Genomic DNA, 23,076 nt, shown 5'->3' on the forward strand with positions numbered 1-23,076 from the left:
CCAGGAAGTTTCACATTGTCGACTACTTTCCATGTGCCCCTGAAAACCTGAAAACTGTGGACTGTGAGATTACACATTATCGCGCTTGCCTGCTACACAGCTGAGAATTTTATATATATATATATATATATATATATATATATATATATATATATATATATATATATATATATATATATATATATTTGTCTTAAGTGGTGAACAGATCAACTAACGAAAGAAATCATTTGGATATACTGTTAAGCCAATAGCAATTCTTCTGAGCCAAGATGCAGTCTTAGACATCCACAGATGGCAGATCCCTTAGAGCAGCACTTAGAATAGTTGTGTTGTTAAATACACTGAACAACAGAATTAAAGGGTTACTTTTCTTTTTTTGAAAATTCGTAATTATTTCCCACTGCAACATGTAAGTGTGAAATTTGGCTCAAAGGTGCCTAAACATTCCTCTGCAGCGGTGCAAAAATGTGGCCCACTTCGACATCACCCTCGTCTACACGACGCTTCAAACTGTAAGATGTCGCCACATGCTGAAAATAAAACCTAGCTCAGAAGTTCATGTGAGCTTTAACGTCGGTTAATGATGTCACATTGGCACAGAATTTCAGCAAAATTCTGCCCAATGGCACGGTGGACATGTCACCGGATGGGAAGACCGACACAGCCTATCTTAATCACATTTTACCCTTTTTTAACGCCTCTGCGACTGAGATCAGAACCGAAAAGCTCAGCGTTCAAATCATGCTGTTTTCAGAACCGCAAAGCTCAGCGTTTAAATCACGATGTTTTCTGACTTGCAGCCGAGGATTTCGTTTCAACACACCATCTGTCATAATTGACACCAAAAGCTATCAGGGTGCGGCATATGGGGCGTCAGTGGAACCCCTTCCCTTGAGGCGTTGATTCCCACACGTGGTCGTAAACGACAGTTCACAGAGCGATGAGCCACAGTACGACGTTCTTGACGATCTTTGACACAGATAACACCCCACGGACGCTATAGCTGTTCCCTAAGAACATCGTGGCCTAGCAACCCCACTGAAGGTGTTCACAACCCTTTGGATTGCAATGTCTGCTATGTTTGCTGTTGTGTGGACTATGAAACCACAAGGGACCACTCAAAACCATTCGACGTGATACGAAGGAGCAAAGACTGATTATGCTTTTTCAGCCCTCCTGTTTTGAGCCCTCCTTTGGAGTGGTCACAGAGGAGAGTGGCAAAGACACATGTGTGAATAAAATGGCAAAGGGGCTTTCCAAGAACCCCCAGTTCGGCAACACAATTGCACCTGTCAACGTTTCTTGAGCACTATAAAAATATATAGAGAAAACCTGTTGCAAGAGTCCTTGGCGCCTGCAGGTAGGCACCCACTTGACACATCTACTGCTTACTAGCAGATGGGCAGGACTCTCTCATGGATTTTTTTTGTAGAGGTACTTTTTCAAAGTGCTCAACAAATGTGGGCAGATGGCATAGACAGTAGCGCCGATATGGGAGTCCTTAGAGGGACTACTTGTTTAAGCATGTGTCAATGTTGTACACTTCCGTGATCACGCCACAATAGGACGCAAAGCGGGAGGGTTGAGTGGTTTTGAACGGTGCCTTTTGGTTCCAAAGTGAACAACATGGCAAAAATTGTGGTAGCACTGCACTTCAAAGGAGTACGATCACCTTCAATTGAGCGACTATCCCACGATGTCCTTAGAGAAGAGCTGAAGCATCTGTAGGATGTCAGCAGTGTCAAAGATTGTCAAGAACGTCTTTCTATTGCTCCTCGCAAAATGTGTGGGAATCAGTGCCGTAAGCGAAGGTCTGCTTCATTGGCGCTCTTTATCCCTCCTCTTGAGGCCTTCTTGTGTATCGGAAATGCTTTCCTCGGCTACTCGTAAAAAATTTCTGGGCATCTGGCTTTGACCTCCACCAGGGAGACATCCAGAGAATGGGTAAATGTGAGAGAGGCAGAGACGACCTTCCCATCGGGCGACACGTCCACTGTGGCACTGGGCTGAATTGTGGTAAAATTGGGTGCCAATGTGACACCATTAACTCAAGTTAAAGCCCACATGCACTTCTGAGCTCTGGCCTTTTTTTTCGTATATGTCTACATCTTGCAGTTTAAAGCATCTCGTAGCTCCACGATGACATCACAAGGCGCCATGCAATTGTACCATTGCAGGAGAAGGTTTTAGGCACCTCTAAGCCCAATTTGAAACTTACAACTCGCAGTGGGAAATAATTACAAATAATGACGTTAGTAGCCTTCAGTACCTTAATTTATCAATTGTCAGTAGTATAAGACACAAATTTTCCAATGAAGATCTACAGTACTGAGATTTTTTCCCCTCTAAAACAGTATTACGCATCAGTTTAACATTTGTGTATTCAGTGTATTGTGTTACCGTTCCACACCCCACTTTCTAAAGCTGCCTGAAAACGGATATTACTTGCGAATAACCAACGTAGACACCAAATATGGTCGTCCGCGTTCATCTAAGGTGGGCAAAATAAATTTAGTGCAGTAAATATTTCACGCACCTTAAGATATACAACCCAACTTACATGATCTCTCCTCGGTGGAGGTGATGTAAGCTAGGTTGGCTGTCTAAGGCTGCATGAAATTTTTACCAGATCTGTTTTATTTTGCCCACGTCAGTGGGGCACAATACGTGTATTTATGTATGTTGTTGACCTGTATTCCCAGTATCTCAAAGTGGATGTATCAGAGGTGAGGTATAATGGCGTTTACCTGGATGTCTTAGCATAGTAATGTCATTCACATTATGTGACTCACATTTTTTCTTCTGCAGTTAAGGCACTTGGAAATGGACGCAGTGGCTGGAGTACTTCCGGTACTTCGAAGTAAAATAAGTAAGTGGCAATGAAGGAACAACGAAGGTGTTATCCAATAAGTGCGAGTAATGGGTCACTAGGAGGTATGTAACGTGCAAGCATACAGCAACTGACCTTGTGCTCGCGCAGAGTCTTCAAGAAAAGTGATTCCTTGAACTGAGCCATGGCGACTATCCTGCTGCCGGCGTTGATGGACAGCAGTAGAAGTGCCACAGCGGATATCCAGAAGGCAGGAGACAGCACCAAGAATGATCCATCACCCAGCATCATCATCAGCTTCTTCTCTCTATCAGTAGGAAACAAGGAAGGAGCATTCGAAATATTGAACTGTCAAGATATGGCCACAGAGACTGACAAAAATTAAGCAGGTTTCACATATTCGTTAAGTACTGGAAACTTTTTCTCTGAAAACAACTCACACAGGTAACTAGATCAGAGAAAAGCAACTCTTACGAGATCTAATTAATTTAATGAAAATATCGTCATTTGCATTAAATCATAAACACAGGAGTACTTCATGGACTGGACAGTGCTGCCTCAAGTAACGAATCGTACTTTGCTTACTCTTAAACCGATTGACACCTGTGAAACTCGAGATGGTTCTACCAAAAGAAGAATATTCAGGAGTTTTATTGTACAATGACCGGGAAAATAGTCCCTGCACCTTGCGATAAGCAACACATTCTACGCATCAGGGACGGATCATGTAAATTCGGTTGACTATCCTAAGGTGTATGGATTTTTTTTTGGACCAGTTTTTATTTTCCCACCCCTTAGTTGACAAGTATCAACTGTTTCGACCAATGCAATCGAGGATCAGTTTAAAGCAATGATTTCAGTCATATTTACCCTGACATCAACTAGTATTTGTTGACATACTGAATTAAATGTATTTATTTATTGCTTATTTACGCTGATCGGATGACTGCTTAAGGCTCTCTTTTACATTTGATCAGGACCAACGCAAGATATTATAAACATATTCAGAAGAATAATAATATTAGTAATAATAATGATTGAGACAAATAACTATAATAAATGACATTAAGAATGGCATTGATTATTTTAGCACATTTGAAGTGAAAGTAGTCTACTGAGGTACACTTGCATGTGGCACCCGAATATGATAATAATACTAATGTAAACTAAAATGAAACTATTATATTATAAACGATGTATGTCTCTGATAGGCTTTATAAAGCGGATCATTGACTATGCACGACCGCAATACAAAAGATACTGCTTCCGATGTGAGATTGTAGTGTTGGAGTACGAGATCGCTTGTCGCACAGTCGTGGGTAGCTGTCTGTTAGTGAAAGAGGACGGCGTAGGCGATTTTTATGGGGTGCTCTGTGAAACTTAAAATGAAATGTAGGAATTAGGAGTACTTGTATTGTTGGAGGTATGAATGTGGAAGAAGTGCTCTTGCAAGCAAGGTAAAGAGGTGAAATATTTATGAATCTCGTTTTGTCAGCGCGTTAGTGTAGAACTGTTGACTATAATTGGAAATCGTTGAGTAACTCCAGAATATACGTAAATAGGTTTGATGTAAAGGCTAGTTATATATTTCCCTTTCGTAATGTTTCTAAGACTTGTTAACACAGGTATATGTAATTCGATGATTTGTATTTATGCATTTTTGTGAGGGCCGGCCAGGGTGGCCGAGCAGTTCTAGGCGCTTCAGTCTGGAACCGCGCGACCGCTACGGTCGCAGGTTCGAATCCTTCCTCGGGCATGGATGTGTGTGATGTCCTTAGGTTAGTTAGGTTTAAGTATTTGTAAGTTCTAGGGGACTGATGACCTCAGAAGTTAAGTCCCATAGTGCTCAGAGCCATTTGAACCTTTTTTTGTGAAGTTAGATAATTCTTGCTGTGTACATCTCATTGTTGTGTCTCAATTATTAAAAAGGATGTAATTGTTCTGAGTAATGTAATTTCAACTGTCAGATGTTTTGGAAATCCAAACTTAACTTCGAATACAGTGTTAGTAATTCGCCCTAATCAATACCGACTCCCTGCCCAGGTCATATGTTTTTCAAAGACATTGAATTTTTCATAAATGTTTTCTTTTATCAGCCAAAAGAATTTCATGTACATTTCAATGTGTTAGGGCCACCGCTGAGCCTGTAGCTAGTATATTTTATTCTTCTTCATGAGAGACCAGAATATATCCCGTTCCACCGTTGCTGCTTTAGAGATAAGACCATTTTATTTTTTTGTTATGTGCACAGGGACAAAAACTATCAGTTTTGAACAGGGTCAGAAAATTCAGTGCCTAAGGGGCTGAATATATTATGCAGTGATTGCATTTCTGTATTGGTATTGGGAGTCGCATTGCCCAGTCGGCCAGTATGAATTTTTGCTAACAGTAACACAGAGTAAGTACACCACTTGCAGTTACAACACGCTACACGATAACGCCAGTTTTGTATCCGTTCCTCAGTCACGAATTCATTCAATAAATATTTAAAGAACGTTACACTTTCATTCAACGTAATCTAAAGTGGAATTTATAAAAGACGTTGCAAAACTTATGGTTAGTATTATCAGAACCGGGAGAGATAAAGAAGGAGGAAAAGAATGATACGACATTGACAAGGGTAGGTTGGAGTCCAGGTCTCCACACAGCTCTAATCTGCCATGAGGGTTTTTATTTCCGTTATTTAGAGGAAAGAACGGAATTGTAAGAAAGAAGTCGGCCAACATGGCGGGGGTGGGGGGGGGGGGGGGATTGTTGGGGATGGGTAACTGATGAGAATGAGCTACAGACTAGTATGTGGGAGAAATGGCTATAGTGATAGTGAGCCATTAGCTGTCTCTGGAAGCTTAAAAGGAATATAAAATATATACCTGAATGAGATTTTCACTCTGCAGCGGAGTGTGCGCTGATATGAAACTTCCTGGCAGATTAAAACTGTGTGCCCAACCGAGACTCGAACTCGGGACCTTTGCCTTCCGCGGGCAAGTGCTCTACCATCTGAGCTACCGAAGCACGAATCACGCCCGGTTCGCAGGAGAGCTTCTGTAAAGTTTGGAAGATAGGAGACGATATACTGGCAGAAGTAAAGCTGTGAGTACCGGGCGTGAGTCGTGCTTCGGTAGCTCAGATAGTAGAGCACTTGCTGACGAAAGGCAAAGGTCCCGAGTTCGAGTCTCGGTCGGGCACATAGTTTTAATCTGCCAGGAAGTTTCATAAAATATATATCTAGTGAATATGCATAATACTATAGCGAAGACTTCGAGGCAGATGTCTTGGTTTTATGAACACAAAATCGCTAAAGAAACTGGCTTACTTCCAAGCGAACCTGGGATCTTTGCCTTTCCCGGGCACGCGCTCTGCTACTTCACGTGTCTACGCACGTGTCATCACCTTGCCTCACAGTTTTGTTCCCACTAGTGCCTCAACCCCTACTTTACAACTTCACAGTTCTCCTCCGTGGTACTAACACTGCTGGAAGAAGGAAGTGTTACTCCACCTAAGTGTAAACGACAACTTCTGTTGTGTTCGGAAGATAGGAGATGAGGTACTAGTGGAAGTGGCTTGAGTTGTGGTTGGACAGCCAGTCGGTAGAGTACTTAACCACGAAAAGCAAAGATACCAGGTTCGAATCCAGGTGTGCACCCAGTTTTAATCTACTATGTAGTTTTTCATTCACGCCATTTACAGCCATACCTCCAATTTTGTAAGGAATTATGCACAGAAAATAGGTAATACAATATTGCAACCCTAGCTACAACTACACTACTGACAATTAAAATTGCTACACCACGAAGATGACGTGCTACACAAGCGAAATTTAACCGACAGGAAGAGGATGCTGTGATATGTAAATGATTAGCTTTTCAGAGCATTCACACAAGGTTAGCGCCGGTGGCGACACCTACAACGTGCTGACAAGAGGAAAGTTTCCAACCGATTTCTCATACACAAACAGCAGTTAACCGGCGTTGCCTGGTGAAACGTTGTTGTGATGCCTCGTGTAAGGAGGAGAAATGCATACCCTCACGTTTTCGACTTTGGTAAAGATTGGATTGTAGCCTATCGCGATTGCGGTTTATCGTATAGCGACATTGCTGCTCGCGTTGGTCGATATCCAATGACTGTTAGCAGAATATGGAATTGATGGGTAATAAGGGTAATACGGAACGCCGTGCTGGATCGAAACGGCCTCGTATCACTAATTGTCAAGATGACAGGCATCTTATCAGCATGGCTGTAACGGATCCATGAGTCAACAGATGGGGACGTTTGCAAGACAACAACAACCTGCACGAACAGTTCGAAGACGACGTTTGCAGCAGCATGGACTATCTGCTCGGAGACCATGGCTGCGACTACCATTGACGCTGTATCACAAACAGCAGCGCCTGCGATGGTGTACTCAACGATGAACCTGTGTGCATGAATGGCAAAAGTCATTTTTTCGGATGAATCCAGATTCATACTCCGCTGCAGAGTGAAAATCTCATTCTGTAAACATCCCCCAGGCTGGAGCTAAGCCATATCACCCCAATATCCTTTCTTTCAGGAGTGCTAGTTCTGCAAGGTTCGAGGAGAGCTTCTGTAAAGTTTGGAAGGTAGGAGACGGATACTGGCAGAAGTAAAGCTGTGAGTATCGGGCGTGAGTCGTGCTTCGGTAGCTCAGATGGTAGAGCACTTGCCCGCGAAAGGCAAAGGTCCCGAGTTCGAGTCTCGGTCGGGCACACAGTTTTAATCTGCCAGGAAGTTTCATATCAGCGCACACTCCGCTGCAGAGTGAAAATCTCATTCTGGAGAATCCAGACTCAGTTTACAGCATCATTATGGTTAGCATCCGTGTTTGGCGATATCGCGGTGAACGCCATACTGGCGTATCACCCGGCGTGATGGTATGGGGTGCCATTGGTTACCTGTCTCTATCACCTCTTGTTCGCATTGGCGGCCCTTTTAACGGTGGACGTTCCATTTCAGACGTATTATGACACGTGTCATTTGATCCCTGCGAAACCCTACATTTCAGCAGGATAATGCATGTTGCAGTTACTCTATGGACCTTTCTGGGTATAGAAAATATTCGACTGCTGCCCTAGCCAGCACGTTCTCCAGATCTCTCACCAACTGAAAAGGTCTGGTCAATGGTGGCTGAGCAACTGGCCCGTAACAATACGCCAGTCACCTTGTAGATGAACTATGGTATCGTGTTGAAGCTGCATGGGCAGCTGTACCTGTACATGCCATCCAAGCTCTGTTTGACTCAATGCCCAGGAGTATATAGGCCGTTATTACGGACAGAGGTGGTTGTTCTGGGTACTGATTTCTCAGGATCTATGCACCCAAATTACGTCAAAATGTAATCACACGTCAGTTCTAGTATAATACACTCCTGGAAATGGAAAAAAGAATACATTGACACCGGTGTGTCAGACCCACCATACTTGCTCCGGACACTGCGAGAGGGCTGTACAACCAATGATCACACGCACGGCACAGCGGACACACCAGGAACCGCGGTGTTGGCCGTCGAATGGCGCTAGCTGCGCAGCATTTGTGCACCGCCGCCGTCAGTGTCAGCCAGTTTGCCGTGGCATACGGAGCTCCATCGCAGTCTTTAACACTGGTAGCATGCCGCGACAGCGTGGACGTGAACCGTATGTGCAGTTGACGGACTTTGAGCGAGGGCGTATAGTGGGCATGCGGGAGGCCGGGTGGACGTACCGCCGAATTGCTCAACACGTGGGGCGTGAGGTCTCCAAAGTACATCGATGTTGTCGCCAGTGGTCGGCGGAAGGTGCACGTGCCCGTAGACCTGGGACCGGACCGCAGCAACGCACCGATGCACGCCAAGACCGTAGGATCCTACGCAGTACCGTAGGGGACCGCACTTCCCAGCAAATTAGGGACACTGTTGCTCCTGGGGTGTCGGCGAGGACCATTCGCAACCGTCTCCATGAAGCTGGGCTACGGTCCCGCACACCGTTAGGCCGTCTTCCGCTCACGCCCCAACATCGTGCAGCCCACCTCCAGTGGTGTCGCGACAGGCGTGAATGGAGGGACGAATGGAGACGTGTCGTCTTCAGCAATGAGAGTCGCTTCTGCCTTGGTGCCAACGATGGTCGTATGCGTGTTTGGTGCCGTGCAGGGGAGTGCCACAATCAGGACTGCATACGACCGAGGCACACAGGGCCAACACCCGGCATCATGGTGTGGGGAGTGATCTCCTACACTGGCCGTACACCTCTGGTGATCGTCGAGGGGACACTGAATACTGCACGGTACATCCAAACGTCATCGAACCCATCGTTCTACCATTCCTAGACCGGCAAGGGAACTTGCTGTTCCAACAGGACAATGCACGTCCGCATGTATCCTGTGCCACCCGACGTGCTCTAGAAGGTGTAAGTCAACTACCCTGGCCAGCAAGATCTCCGGATCTGTCCCCCATTGAGCATGTTTGGGACTGGATGAAGCGTCGTCTCACGCGGTCTGCACGTCCAGCACGAACTCTGGTCCAACTGAGGCGCCAGGTGGAAATGGCATGGCAAGCCGTTCCACAGGACTACATCCAGCATCTCTACGATCGTCTCCATGGGAGAATAGCAGCCTGCATTGCTGCGAAAGGTGGATATACACTGTACTAGTGCCGACATTGTGCATGCTCTGTTGCCTGTGTCTATGTGCCTGTGGTTCTGTCAGTGTGATCATGTGATGTATCTGACCCCAGGAATGTGTCAATAAAGTTTCCCCTTCCTGGGACAATGAATTCAAGGTGTTCTTATTTCAATTTCCAGGTGTGTATGTTTGTCCAATGTACACCCGTTTATCATCTGCATTTCTTCTTGGTGTAGCAATTTTAATGGCCAGTAGTGTATATAATACCAAATATTTTGACAGTTAAGTATTGAAATGGTGCGAAAGTTCCGTGAAATTTGCCAGTTTCCTCGGCGATTTTGAGGCAGCAGTACCCACATGGACAGTCACCACTTGACAATGGTCAAGGAGTACTCTCCTCCGAAAGGTTGTCTGTTTTAAAACACTTGACATTGCTGTCACTAGAGAGAATTGTATCACTATTTCGGCAGTGTAGTGAAGACAACACTGGGTCGTATTAGCACCTCAGTTGACTTGGGTGCAGTTACGGAAGGAGAGGTGTGCAGGCGTACTCACGTGCCGTTGGCGAGCAGCTGCAGCAGCCCCCGGTGCGAGACCTCGACGCCTTTGGGGTAGCCAGTGGTGCCGGACGAGCAGAGCACCACGGCTGGAGAGTCCAGCGGCCGCTCCTCCACCTCCAGCTCCGCCTCTGCCTGGGGCTCGGCGACGTCGCTCGCCTCCCCCTCGAACCACTTGAAGACGTCCTCCCTGCTGAGCACAGTGGCTGCCGACTGCTCGTACAGGGCGTTCGGCTTGTCGGCTATCACCACCCGTGGACGGAGGATGGCCAGTACGTGGCGCATCTCGTCTGTTGACGCAAAGTAGGGATTTTCATAACGAAAGTCAATTTAGGAACAGTTACACTGTCGCACTATATCGTAAAATCTCCTGATGAGTGCGGCACAAATGCCTTTACAAATTTGTTTTGTTAACGAAATCTCGTTATACACTACTGGCAAATAAAATTGCTGCACCAAGATGAAGTGCAGATGATAAACGGGTATTCATTGGATAAATATATTACACTAGAACTGACATGTGAGTACATTTTCACGGAATTTGGGTGCATAGATCCTGAAACATCAGTATCTAGAAGAACCACCTCTGGACGTAATAACTGCCTTGATACGCCTGGAAGAACCCTGGAGATACCAAAAGGTATCAGATAGATTATATAATGGTAAGACAGAGATTAGGAACCAGGCTTTAAATTGCAAGACATTTCCAGCGGCAGATGTGGACTCTGACCACAATCTATTGGTTATGACCTGTAGATTAAAACTGAAGAAACTGCAAAAATGTGGGAAATTAAGGAGATGGGACCTGGACAAACTGAAAGAACCAGAGGTTGTACAGAGTTTCAGGGAGAGCATAAGGGAACAATTGACAGGAATGGGGAAGAGAAATACAGTAGAAGAAGAATGGGTAGCTTTGAGGGATAAAGTAGTGAAGGCAGCAGAGGGTCAAGTAGGTAAAAAGACGAGGGCTAGTAGAAATCCTTGGGTAACAGAAGAAATATTGAATTTCATTGATGAAAGGAGAAAATATAAAAATGCAGTAAATGAAGCAGGCAAAAAGGAATACAAACGTCTCAAAAATGAGATCGACAGGAAGTGCACAATGGCTAAGCAGGGGTGGCTAGAGAACAAATGTAAGGATGTAGAGGCTTATCTCACTAGGGGTAAGATAGATACTGCCTACAGGAAAATTAAAGAGACCTTTGGAGAGAAGAGAACCACGTGTATGAATATCAAGAGCTCAGATGGCAACCCAGTTCTAAGCAAAGAAGGGAAGGCAGAAAGGTGGAAGGAGTATATAGAAGGTTTAAACAAGGGCGATGTAATTGAGGACAATATTATGGAAATGGAAGAGGATGTAGATGAAGACGAAATGGGAGGTAAGATACTGCGTGAAGAGTTTGACAGAGCACTGAAAGACCTGAGTCGAAACAAGGCCCCCGGAGTAGACAACATTCCATTAGAACTACTGACGGTCTTGGGAGAGCCAGTCATGACAAAAGTCTACCAGCTGGTGAGCAAGATGTATGAAACAGGCGAAATACCCTCAGACTTCAAGAAGAATATAATAATTCCAATCCCAAAGAAAGCAGGTGTTGACAGATGTGAAAATTACCGAACTATCAGTTTAATAAGCCACAGCTGCAAAATACTAACACGAATTCTCTACAGACGAATGGAAAAAATAGTAGAAGCCGACCTTGGGGAAGATCAGTTTGGATTCCGTAGAAACACTGGAACACGTGAGGCAATACTGACCCTACGACTTATCTTAGAAGAAAGATTAAGGAAAGGCAAACCTACGTTTCTAGCATTTGTAGACTTAGAAAAAGCTTTTGACAATGTTGACTCTCTTTCAAATTCTAAAGGTGGCAGGGGTAAAATACAGGGAGCGAAAGGCTATTTACAATTTGTACAGAAACCAGCTGGCAGTCATAAGAGTCGAGGGGCATGAAAGGGAAGCAGTGGTTGGGAAAGTAGTGAGACAGGGTTGTAGCCTTTCCCCGATGTTATTCAATCTGTATATTGAGCAAGCAGTAAAGGAAACAAAAGAAAAATTCGGTGTAGGTATTAAAATCCATGGAGAAGAAATAAAAACTCTGAGGTTTGCTGATGACATTGTAATTCTGTCAGAGACAGCAAAGGACTTGGAAGAACAGTTGAATGGAATGGACAGTGTCTTGAAAGGAGGATATAAGATGAACATCAACAAAAGCAAAACGAGGATAATGGAATGTATTCGAATTAAGTCGGGTGATGCTGAGGGAATTAGATTATGAAATGAGACACTTAAAGTAGTAAAGGAGTTTTGCTATTTGGGGAGCAAAATAACTGATGATGGTCGAAGTAGAGAGGATATAAAATGTAGACTGGCAATGGCAAGGAAAGCGTTTATGAAGAAGAGAAATTTGTTAACATCGAGTATAGATTTAAGTGTCAGGAAGTCATTTCTGAAAGTATTTGTATGGAGTGTAGCCATGTATGGAAGTGAAACATGGACGATAACTAGTTTGGACAAGAAGAGAATAGAAGCTTTCGAAATGTGGTGCTACAGAAGAATGCTGAAGGTTAGATGGGTAGATCACATAACTAATGAGGAAGTATTGAATAGGATTGGGGAGAAGTTTGTGGCACAACTTGACCAGAAGAAGGGATCGGTTGGTAGGACATGTTCTGAGGCATCAAGGGATCACCAATTTGGTATTGGAGGGCAGCGTGGAGGGTAATAATCGTAGAGGGAGACCAAGAGATGAATACACTAAGCAGATTCAGAAGGATGAAGGTGGCAGTGGATACTGGGAGATGAAGAAGTTTGCACAGGATAGAGTAGCATGGAGAGCTGCATCAAACCAGTCTCAGGACTGAAGACCGCAACAACAACAACAACGCCTGGGCGTTGACTCAAACAGAGCTTCGATACCACAGTTCATCAAGGGTAGTGACTGGCGTATTGTGACGAGCCAGTTGCTCGGCCACCATTGACCAGACGTTTTCAATTGGTGAGAGATCTGGAGAATGTGCTGGCCAGGGCAGCAGTCGAACATTTTCTGTATCCAGAAAGGCCCGTACAGGACCTGCAACATGCGATCGTGCATTATCCTGCTGAAATGTAGGGTTTCGCAGGAATCGAATGAGAGGTAGAGCCAGGGGTAACACATCTGAAACGTAACGTCTACTGTTCAAAGTGCCGTCAGTGCGAACAAGAGGTGACCGACACGTGTAACCAATGGCACCCCATACTATCACGCCGGGAGATACGCCAGTATGGCGATTACGAATACATGCTTCCATTGTGCGTTCACCGCGATGTCGCCAAACACCGATGAGACCATCATGATATGGTAAACAGAACTTGGATTCGTCTGAAAAAATGACGTGTTGCCATTCGTGCACACAGGTTCGTGGTTGAGTACACCATCGCAGGCGCTCCTGTCTGTGATGCAGTGTCAAGGGTAGCCGCAGCCATGGTCTCCGAGCTGATTGTACATGCTGCTGCAAATGTCGTCGCACTGTTCGTGCACACGGTTCTTGTCTTGCAAACGTCCTGATCTGTTGACTCAGGGATCGAGACGTGGCTGCACGATCCGTTGCAGCCATGCGGATAAGATGCCTGTCATCTCGACTGCTAGTGATACGAGGCCGTTCGGATCCAGCACGCCGTTCCGTATTACCCTCCTGAACCCACCGATTCCATATTCTGCTAGCAGTCATTGGATCTAGACCAACGCGAGCAGTAATGTCGCGATACGATAAACCACAATCGCGATAGGCTACAATCCGCCCGTGATCAAAGTCGGAAATGAGATGGTACACATTTCTCCTCCTTACACGAGGCATCACAATAACGTTTCACCAGGCAACGCTGGTCAACTGCTGTTAGTGTATGAGAAATCGATTGGAAAGTTTCCTCAGGTCAGCACGTTGTAGGTGTCGCTACCGGCTCCAACCTTTTGTGAATGCTCTGAAAAGCTAATCATCTGCGTATCACAGCATCTTCTTCCTGTCGGTTAAATTTCGCGTGTGTAGCACGTCATCTTCGTGGTGTAGCAATTTTAATGGCCAGTAGTGTACTATGGGTATTCGGAACGTAAGGAACGATCGGTCGCGAAATGGAAACCACAGTGAAAATCTTTACTATGCCCGTCGATCGCGTTATGTCGTTCTTTTTAGTTCTGAGCACACAGGAACCACATAAAGATACCTCGAACAATAGTGTCTCCCACCATGTACGAGGGCCTGGTGAGAAATTTCGCCTGAAGCTACGCAGCCAACGTTACATAACTGTCATGCGTTTTCTTCTTCAATACAATTCTAAGCCGCATTCTGCTGGGACAATGAGGATGCTCCTGCATCGTTTTCAGTTCGAAATGTTTGATTACCCACAATACAGCCTGTAATTGTCTCCCTCTAACTTTCATCTCTGCTCACATGAACTGCTGGCTATGAAGACAACATTTTCACACAGACAACGAGCTGTAGGTCAGCGTAGAGAATTGGCGGAAAGCACTGGCGACTGCCTTCTATAACGAGGGTATTGGAAAGTTGGTACAACGCTACGACAAATGTCTAAGTCGGGTCGGCGACTATGGAGATAAGTAGCTGGAAGTTTAGCCAACTGTTGCAAATAAAACAGTTTTGATTTTCACTGTGGTTTCAATTTCGCGACCTATCGTTCCTTACTGTCCGAATAGCCCTCGTAATAGTGAATAGTGAAGCTGTAAAAGGTGTGAAACATAGTGTATATAATAATTACATTCAACTAAAGCTGCGAACGATGCACAAAAGACAAAGTATCAAACACTCTGTCAGGTCATAAAATGTGTGGCGACACCCATACAAGATGACACCCAGGTGAACATACCTCTGCGGGTAAATAATAATAATTAAATGAAAATATTATCGGTGACTTGTGCTTTACAGGCATTAGACCGTGGTGTAAGTGATGTGTCACTGTACAGCAGGGGAAGCAAGCAAAATTCTGCTGGTAACGTACCTGTGGGAATTGGGAGAGGTGTACAAGCACTTCTACCAGTCAAGGAGACCTGCAAGGCATACGCAGTGACACAATGTACTACTCCCCTGCACGCCACCGCTCCCTATTGCGTCACAGATCCTCGCAATTATGGGAGGAGGAGCGACTGACAGTGAGGGACAGTAAGCTACGTTCGGTGGCTGTGGCGTTCATCCTGCTGGTCACTAAGGTGATACGAAATTACTCTGACCCACCTCTGAACTGGGTGATGGCACTTCACGCATGGCTTCTTACTCTGGCGAAAGGATCTACTCCCCCCCCCCCTCTTCCATCCCCTCCCTCTCCAATCTGTGTAGTTCTAATCACGTGCCACACATTGTATTGTTCTGAGAGGACAGAAATGAATTTCGGTGGAGATCTGCCCTCTGTTTCAGCTGAGGACGTGACAAGTGTGGTAAAGATTTTAAAGTTTTGTGGCGTGACTGTCCTCAGGCCTAAGCTTTCAGGCTGGGTATTTTAGCGTGTTGCGGAATGACTAGGTCATTCTTGTTGTTCCAGTGATGACCCTGCCACAGCTCTCTATTGTATTATTCGAATCCTTTCATCTGTTTCTTTCTTTTTCCTGTCAGTTCATAGTCTGCCGCAGCACACATATTTGTTATGCGTGTACATGCATGCATGCATGCACGTACGTTTTAAGGCGTTATTTGTCTTTTCTTTGTAGTTCCAGATCGTAGTACTTTTGCGCCCATTAACCATACTCGTCTCATCCTATCAGGGTACAAGCGCTAAAAACCGAGCTACACCCACACCCACACTAACGATATCATCATCATGAATAACTGATGTTTCGACGATGTTGCGGTATGGACGGAAATAGGAAACACAGCGTTCAGTGAGGACATTACAGGCTTACAGAGGTGACGGAGAAGAATATTGATAAATGTAAGGGACACTGGTCCGGAAATGAACAAGTCGAAAGTTACAAGCGAAAATCGTTCTGTAATCTCCAATAGTGGAGAACATGTACCAGTACTGTTATTGCCAAGACTGTCGGGTAGCATACTTTCAAAGGTGGCTGCGTGGACGAAAACAACAAAAAATTCTAATAAAGATGTGGTCTAAAATGTGTACCTGTAGCGCTATGAGCACTTGTCTATCTTCGCTACTGTGAAACACGTCGCCGTTATATTAAACAAGTGCTCAAAGCTCTTAAGCTACGCATTTTAGAACCCATCTACATATACTACCACCTCTGAAAATTGCCTACCCTGTAATATTAATATGTATTCCACTGTCAGAGGTATCAGAACTATTTTCGTTTCCGGACCAGGGTCCCTTGCCTCAAATGGTTACATTTATCCTCCTCCATCCTCCCTAAAAGCTTGTAGCACCATCAAGAAATGAAAAAAAATGGAAATGAGCGTTTGGCGTCATTGTCCGCGAGGTCCTTGCGGATCATGTCCAGCCGCGTAGGTGCAGGCCTTATTACGCCACATTGGGCGAAGTGTATGCCAGGTAGGGATGAAATGATGATGAAGACAGCACAATACCCAGTTCCTGGGCGGAGTCCCTGAGCGGAAAAAAAATCTCCGACCCAGCTGGGAATCGAACCTGGGCCCATAGGATGGCAAGTCATCACGCTGGCCACTCAGCTATAGGGGCGGACATCACCGAGTGCATATATACACATGCAGGCTATATGATTATAACTTCGACTCTCCATAGCGTCTTTGTTTCCGGACGCGAATTACCATTCTTGTTTTGTAGTTCAAGACACCTTCTACAGCTCCTCGAAGTTTGTCAGTGTAATTTTGAGACAACTTTTTCATGCGCCGATAATGCCACCTCGTGTGCTCTGCCTTACGGCCGCAATCAGACGGCCCCCATACTGCTTGAGCCTTCAGCCATCATCAGCTCCCCAGCCGTATACCGGAGCTCGGAGCTTGTGGCACCGCGTCGTACTATCCCCGCACTGCTGTCTGCAATGGCCGCCACCGGCCACATCCCTCGGGGTCCGAGGTTTGACGCCAAAGTTTTACACATAAGAAAGCGGTCCTTAAAGCGGATATGGCACTGTAGGTCAATCAGCTCTAGTTGAAGCACTTGTGAGACGTCCTCTGCCCGAAAGGAAAACGGGCGAACAAATATATCTATCGGCTGGCGTTCGGGCGGTTCGCACGGCCAGATAAGCGGCACGGCTCGGCCGCTGCAGCAACACACGAATTCGCCCGAGCGCTGGCCGCGGGCGATCGCGGGCGCTAGCGCCCCAGGGGCTCACTTTGGACGAGCCTGCCTTAGACCATAGCACAATGAGGCCATCAATGATATAAACATCGGCTATAGAGTATGGTAAAAACATCGTGTTTTAGAGAAGATAAAGTTTTTACAAACTAGAGTTACGCTGCTCAGTTGTCATCCGACCACGGTTTTAGCTGAAACGTCGCGGACTGCTTTGCCAGAGTGCTCACCTTGATCGAAGTCTGGGTTGAAGGGCGCAATGACGACGCCGGCGATCAGGGAGCCCACGAAGAGCGGCGTGAAGTGCGGGCCTCCGGCGGTGCCCACGGCCAGCACCTCCCCGGGCCGCAGCCCCAGTCGCCGCAGCTGCGCCGCCGCCGTCGCTGACCGCCGCCGCAGCTGGTCGTACGTCAGCTGCAGCCCGCCCAGCTCCGGGTACACCTGCGCAAAGAGAAAGTCCGACCGTCTTAGCAGTGCAAGCTTACAAGTAGTGTGCCCATGGAGGGCTCAAATCTTCTCAATTTATCATCTCAGTATGTACCGGGTGATCAAAAAGTCAGTATAAATTTGAAAACTGAATAAATCAAGGAATAATGTAGATAGGGAGGTACAAATTGGCACACAAGTTTGGAATAACTAGGGTTTTATTAGAATTAAAAAACACAAAAGTTCAAAAAATGTCCGACAGATGGCGCTTCCTCTGATCACACAACCAATAATTGGCATAACAAAGTAAGACAAAGCAAAAATGATGATCTTTACAGGAATTACTCAATTTGTCCACCATAATTCCTCAACAATAGCTGTAGTCGAGGAATAATGTTGTGAACAGGATTGTAAAGCATGTCTGGAGTTATGGTGAGGCATTGGCGTCGGATGTTGTCTTTCAGCATCCCTAGAGATGTCGGTCGATCACGATACACTTGCGACTTCAGGTAACCCCAAAGCTAATAATCGCACGGACTGAGGTCTCGGGACCTGGCAGGCCAAGCATGACAAAAGTGGTGGCTGAGCTCACGATCATCACCAAACGACGGGCTCAAGTGATCTTTCACGCGTCTAGCAATATGGGGTGGAGCGCCATCCTGTACGAGGTGCATTCAAGTTCTAAGGCCTCCGATTTTTTTTTCTAATTAACTACTCACCCGAAATCGATGAAACTGGCGTTACTTCTCGACGTAATCGCCCTGCAGACGTACACATTTTTCACAACGCTGACGCCATGATTCCATGGCAGCGGCGAAGGCTTCTTTAGGAGTCTGTTTTGACCACTGGAAAATCGCTGAGGCAATAGCAGCACGGCTGGTGAATGTGCGGCCACGGAGAGTATCTTTCATTGTTGGAAACAGCCAAAAGTCACTAGGAGCCAGGTCAGGTGAGAGCGAGCATGAGGCATCACTTCAAAGTTGTTATCACGAAGGAACTGTTGCGTAACGTTAGCTCGACGTGCGGGTGCGTTGTCTTGCTGAAACAGCACACGCGCAGCCCGTCCCGGACGTTTTTGTTGCAGTGCAGGAAGGAATTTGTTCTTCATAACATTTTCGTAGGATCCACCTGTTACCGTAGTGCCCTTTGGAACGCAATGGGTAAGAATTACGCCTTCGCTGTCCCAGAACATGCACACCATCATTTTTTCAGCACTGGCGGTTACCCGAAATTTGTTCGGTGGCGGTGAATCTGTGTGCTTCCATTGAGCTGACTGGCGCTTTGTTTCTGGATTGAAAAATGGCATCCACGTCTCATCCATTGTCACAAACGACGAAAAGAAACTCCCATTCATGCTGTCGTTGCGCGTCAACATTGCTTGGCAACATGCCACACGGGCAGCCATGTGGTCGTCCATCAGCATTCGTGGCACCCACCTGGATCACACTTTTCGCATTTTCAGCTCGTCATGCAGGATTGTGTGCATAGGACCCACAGAGTTGCCAACTCTGGAGGCGATCTGTTCAACAGTCATTCGGCGATCCCCCAAAACAATTCTCTCCACTTTCCCGATGATGTCGTCAGACCGGCTTGTGCGAGCCAGAGGTTGTTTCAGTTTGTTGTCACACGATATTCTGCCTTCATTAAACTGTCGCACCCACGAACGCACTTTCGACACATCCATAACTCCATCACCACATGTCTCCTTCAACTGTCGATGAATTTCAATTGGTTTCACACCACGCAAATTCAGAAAACGAATGATTGCATGCTGTTCAAGTAAGGAAAACGTCGCCAATTTAAGTATTTAAAATAGTTTTCATTCCCGCCGCTGGCGGTAAAATTCCATCTGCCGTACGGTGCTGCCATCTCTGGGACGTATTGACAATGATCGCGGCCTCATTTTAAAACAATGCGCATGTTTCTATCACTTTCCAGTCCAGAGAAAAAAAATCGGAAGCCTTAGAACTTGAATGCACCTCGTATAAACAACGTACGTTCCAGCAGGTGCTTTTCAGCCAGGCTGGGGATGACGCGATTCTGTAACATATCGGCGTACCTCTCACCCGTCACGGTAGCAGTTTTGCTGTCCAGCGCCATCTGTCGGACATTTGGTAAACTTTAGTTCTAATAAAAACTCCTGTCATTCCAAGCATGTGTGTCAATTTGTACCTGTCTATCTACATTATTTCGTGGTTTATTAAATTTTCAAATTTATACTGACTTTTTGATCACCCGGCACTTTTAATTGTGCTTACTACCCAGTAGCCTCGTAGTCTACATCTATACCTATACTAATGATAAAATAGAAAACCTGTCGTGTCTTTCCACTGAAAATATTTGCCAAAAACTGACTGCTAGTGACGTAGGTAGTGCAACAGAATACGATAAAACTAGTGAAAAATTCACAAGGGCTGATCAACATAGACTGAAACTTCTTTCTTTCACAGTTGTTTATTACGCCATTTCAAAGTTTAAATGATGTTTTTTTTTTTCAAAGTGTTCCCCTCTTATTTGAATGCACGTTTTGTATCGTCTTTGCCAATTTTGCAACACATAATGCACGGGGACCGATGACCTCAGCAGTTTGGTCCAATAGAAACTTACTACCACATTGGTGCAGGCCATTCTTTGTCATGTTCTTCAGTATCGCCTCACTTTTCCTGAGCATTGCTTAAGAGTGCAAATCCCGTGCCATGAAGCTATGCCTTTAGCGATGCGAATTTAAAAAAAAATCGTACGTTACTGGATGGTAGGTGAACTGAGCCCAAAACTGCGTGACTCGATTTGCGACGTGAAGCCACGCATTGTCATGATGAAATCTGCATCTGATCCGAGAAAGTTCTGATGGTTTCCTTACATTCTTCTTCCTCAGTTCGGCCGATATTGACGTATAGTATGCTCCTGCAACAGCAGTGTCAGGAGGAACTGCATGTTCGTAAATTATTCCATGACAGTCAAAAGCCGGCCGATGTGGCCGAGCAGTTCTAGGCACTTCAGTCTGGAACCGAGCGACCGCTATGGTCCCAGGTTCGAATCCTGCCTCGGGCATGGATGTGTGTGATGTCCTTAGATTTAAGTAGTTCTAAATTCTAGGGGACTGACGACCTCATCTGTTAAGTCCCATAGTGCTCAGAGCCATTTGAACCATTTTTGACAGTCAAAACATGTGATCACTATTTCCCCTGCAGATGGAACAAAAAAAAAGGTTCAAATGGCTCTGAGCACTATGGGACTTAACTTCTGAGGTCATCAGTGCCCTAGAACTTAGAACTACTTAACCCTAACTAACCTAAGGACATCACACACATCCATGCCCGAGGCAGGATTCGAACCTGCGACCGTAGCGGTAGCGCGGTTCCAGACTGAAGCGCCTAGAACCGCTCTGCTACCAGCGGCCGGCCAGGTGGAACAGCTTTCGCATTTATTTATTTATTTTTTTTTATCCTGGCGAATTTCGCAGTGTCGTGGCTGTGGCTCGTTTCCCTTCAGGATCGTAATGATGCATCCATGGCTGATCTTAGGTGATAATCGATTCCCCTCCATTAACAAAGAGACGCAACACCTCTCAGCCTGTCTCCATTCGCACAGGCTTGTGTTTGGAAGTCAACAGACGTGGCACCCAACGGCCACAAACACGAATAATATGGAAATGGTCACGTATAATTATAAAGACACAGTCGTACGAAATTCTCAACACTTCACTGAAATTATGTAATTTTAGTCGCCAATACTCACGAACAATCACAGCAGCTGTGTTGATGTTGACTTCAGTCACACCAAAAGCTGAACACCACCCCCACTTTCCTTAACACAGACGAGTCGGCCTTATTCGAAGTCACTGAACGACCTAAACACTGTTGCACGAGGTAGTGTGTCTTCACTGTAAATTTGCTGCAGCTCGTCGTAAGTTCCAGTGGCTGAATGGCTTAAGCGAACATAAAATTTTATTGCGCGGTGCTGCTCCTTTAAGGTCACCTCCATTCTTTGATATTTGAATTGCAAAGATCGTATACATAACAGAATATTGCCACCAACCTAATGATACGTGGGTTCTGCCGCCTACGAAAATTATACTGTGGTCTTTTCAGATATTCATGGAACAGATGGCGAACTGTCATGAAAGCTACAGTAAATAGTCTCACTTTGTAGCTCAGCCCACGTTTTTTTAAAACTTTCGTCTGGCTCTATGTCTCTCTGTTTGTGTCTTTGAACATGTTAGTCTTCAAATCATTCATAAATTTTTTCAAGGGGACGTTTCACTGTGAACAGCGGGCGTTATTTGAGCATGCTTCGCTATAGCTGCATTCCACAGCTTCTTGCTACTGCCTTGCCTTCAGCACGCAATGGTTCATGCACGATGGAGCAAGGCCACATACTGCAAACAATGTGTTGGAGTTTATACACGAGCATTTCGACATGCGGATCATTTCACTCATGTTTCCAGGTCGCTTCAATGACGGACAAAATTGCCCCCCCCCCCCGCCCCCCCCCCAATAGTCCAGATCTCAATTGATGTGACTTTTTTCTTTGGGGGTACCTAAAGGAAAAAATTTTCCCGAAACGTCCACGTGATTTAATGGAACTCAGAAGACTTATTCTTCAAGCTTGCAGTGAAACTACGGAAGACATGTGCCGTACGGTAATCACTAACTTCAGTGTTCGTTTGAAGGAAGTTAGGAAACAAAATAGTGGACATATTGAGCATGTGCTGAGTTAGAACAAATCTACATGGACGGCTCTTCATTGTAGTATATGTTCCTTTCAGATTGTGTTGACAATGAAGTTTATATTCAAAAACAAAATAGTAACACATTTCGTGCCCCACCCAGTAAATAATGTTACATAGGATTTCAGGTGCATTATAACAGATGAAAAAATTTAGACAAAATAGAAAGAGGGAGATTTAGTCGTCAAACCAATCGAATCGGTAATCATCAGGTTGTTCTGATCAGGCCCACAATCTACAATTTTCAAACATGCAAGTTCAACAGAAATCTCGCAGACAAGTGTTCATCAAAAATGGAACACAGTAGTTGTCATCAGTAATTATTCCGTACGCTACCAGAAGCGACCCACCTGTGCGACCTTGTCGCCATGCTGCAGCATCTTGCCCAACAGGTAGCGGGCCAGCCCGTCTGGAAGCGGTACGCTGCCCTCGGGCCCACGTACAATTTTGTCCTCTGTCGAGAATGTCATTCTTGCTTTCGATTTGGAGAACAGAGCGTCAGCGGTGGCTGCCAAATAGCTGTGGCGAAACGCTGCAGGAACGCCCTTTATACTAAAAAGGCGATGGCCAGAAATAGAGAGTGTCACAATATCTACATACCAGATAGTGATGGTATCTCGCCAGCTGGAAATGTAACGCGGCAGTCGCTGTCGAGAGCTGGGTCAATTGGCTCTACAGATAGGTGGCTCGTGCCGGCACTCCAGTCGGCGCC

The 23,076-nt window shown here is 45.6% G+C and overlaps 1 protein-coding gene across 1 annotated transcript in view; it reads right to left on the reverse strand.

The window, feature by feature from the left end:
* Positions 1-22,834, reverse strand: part of LOC126282324 (uncharacterized) — a 56,683-nt gene extending 33,849 nt beyond the window's left edge. The window contains exons 1-5 of the mRNA XM_049981981.1: positions 22,715-22,834; positions 17,440-17,575; positions 10,198-10,286; positions 9,995-10,131; positions 2,966-3,137 (exon numbers count right to left, since the gene is read on the reverse strand). Coding sequence (XP_049837938.1) covers positions 2,966-3,137; positions 9,995-10,131; positions 10,198-10,286; positions 17,440-17,575; positions 22,715-22,834 — 654 coding nt within the window. The remainder of the gene's footprint in view (positions 1-2,965; positions 3,138-9,994; positions 10,132-10,197; positions 10,287-17,439; positions 17,576-22,714) is intronic.
* Between the last annotated feature and the right edge of the window lie 242 nt (positions 22,835-23,076).

Source organism: Schistocerca gregaria, chromosome 7 (assembly GCF_023897955.1).
Source record: "Schistocerca gregaria isolate iqSchGreg1 chromosome 7, iqSchGreg1.2, whole genome shotgun sequence".
In the NCBI taxonomy this organism is placed as follows: Eukaryota; Metazoa; Arthropoda; class Insecta; order Orthoptera; family Acrididae; genus Schistocerca; species Schistocerca gregaria.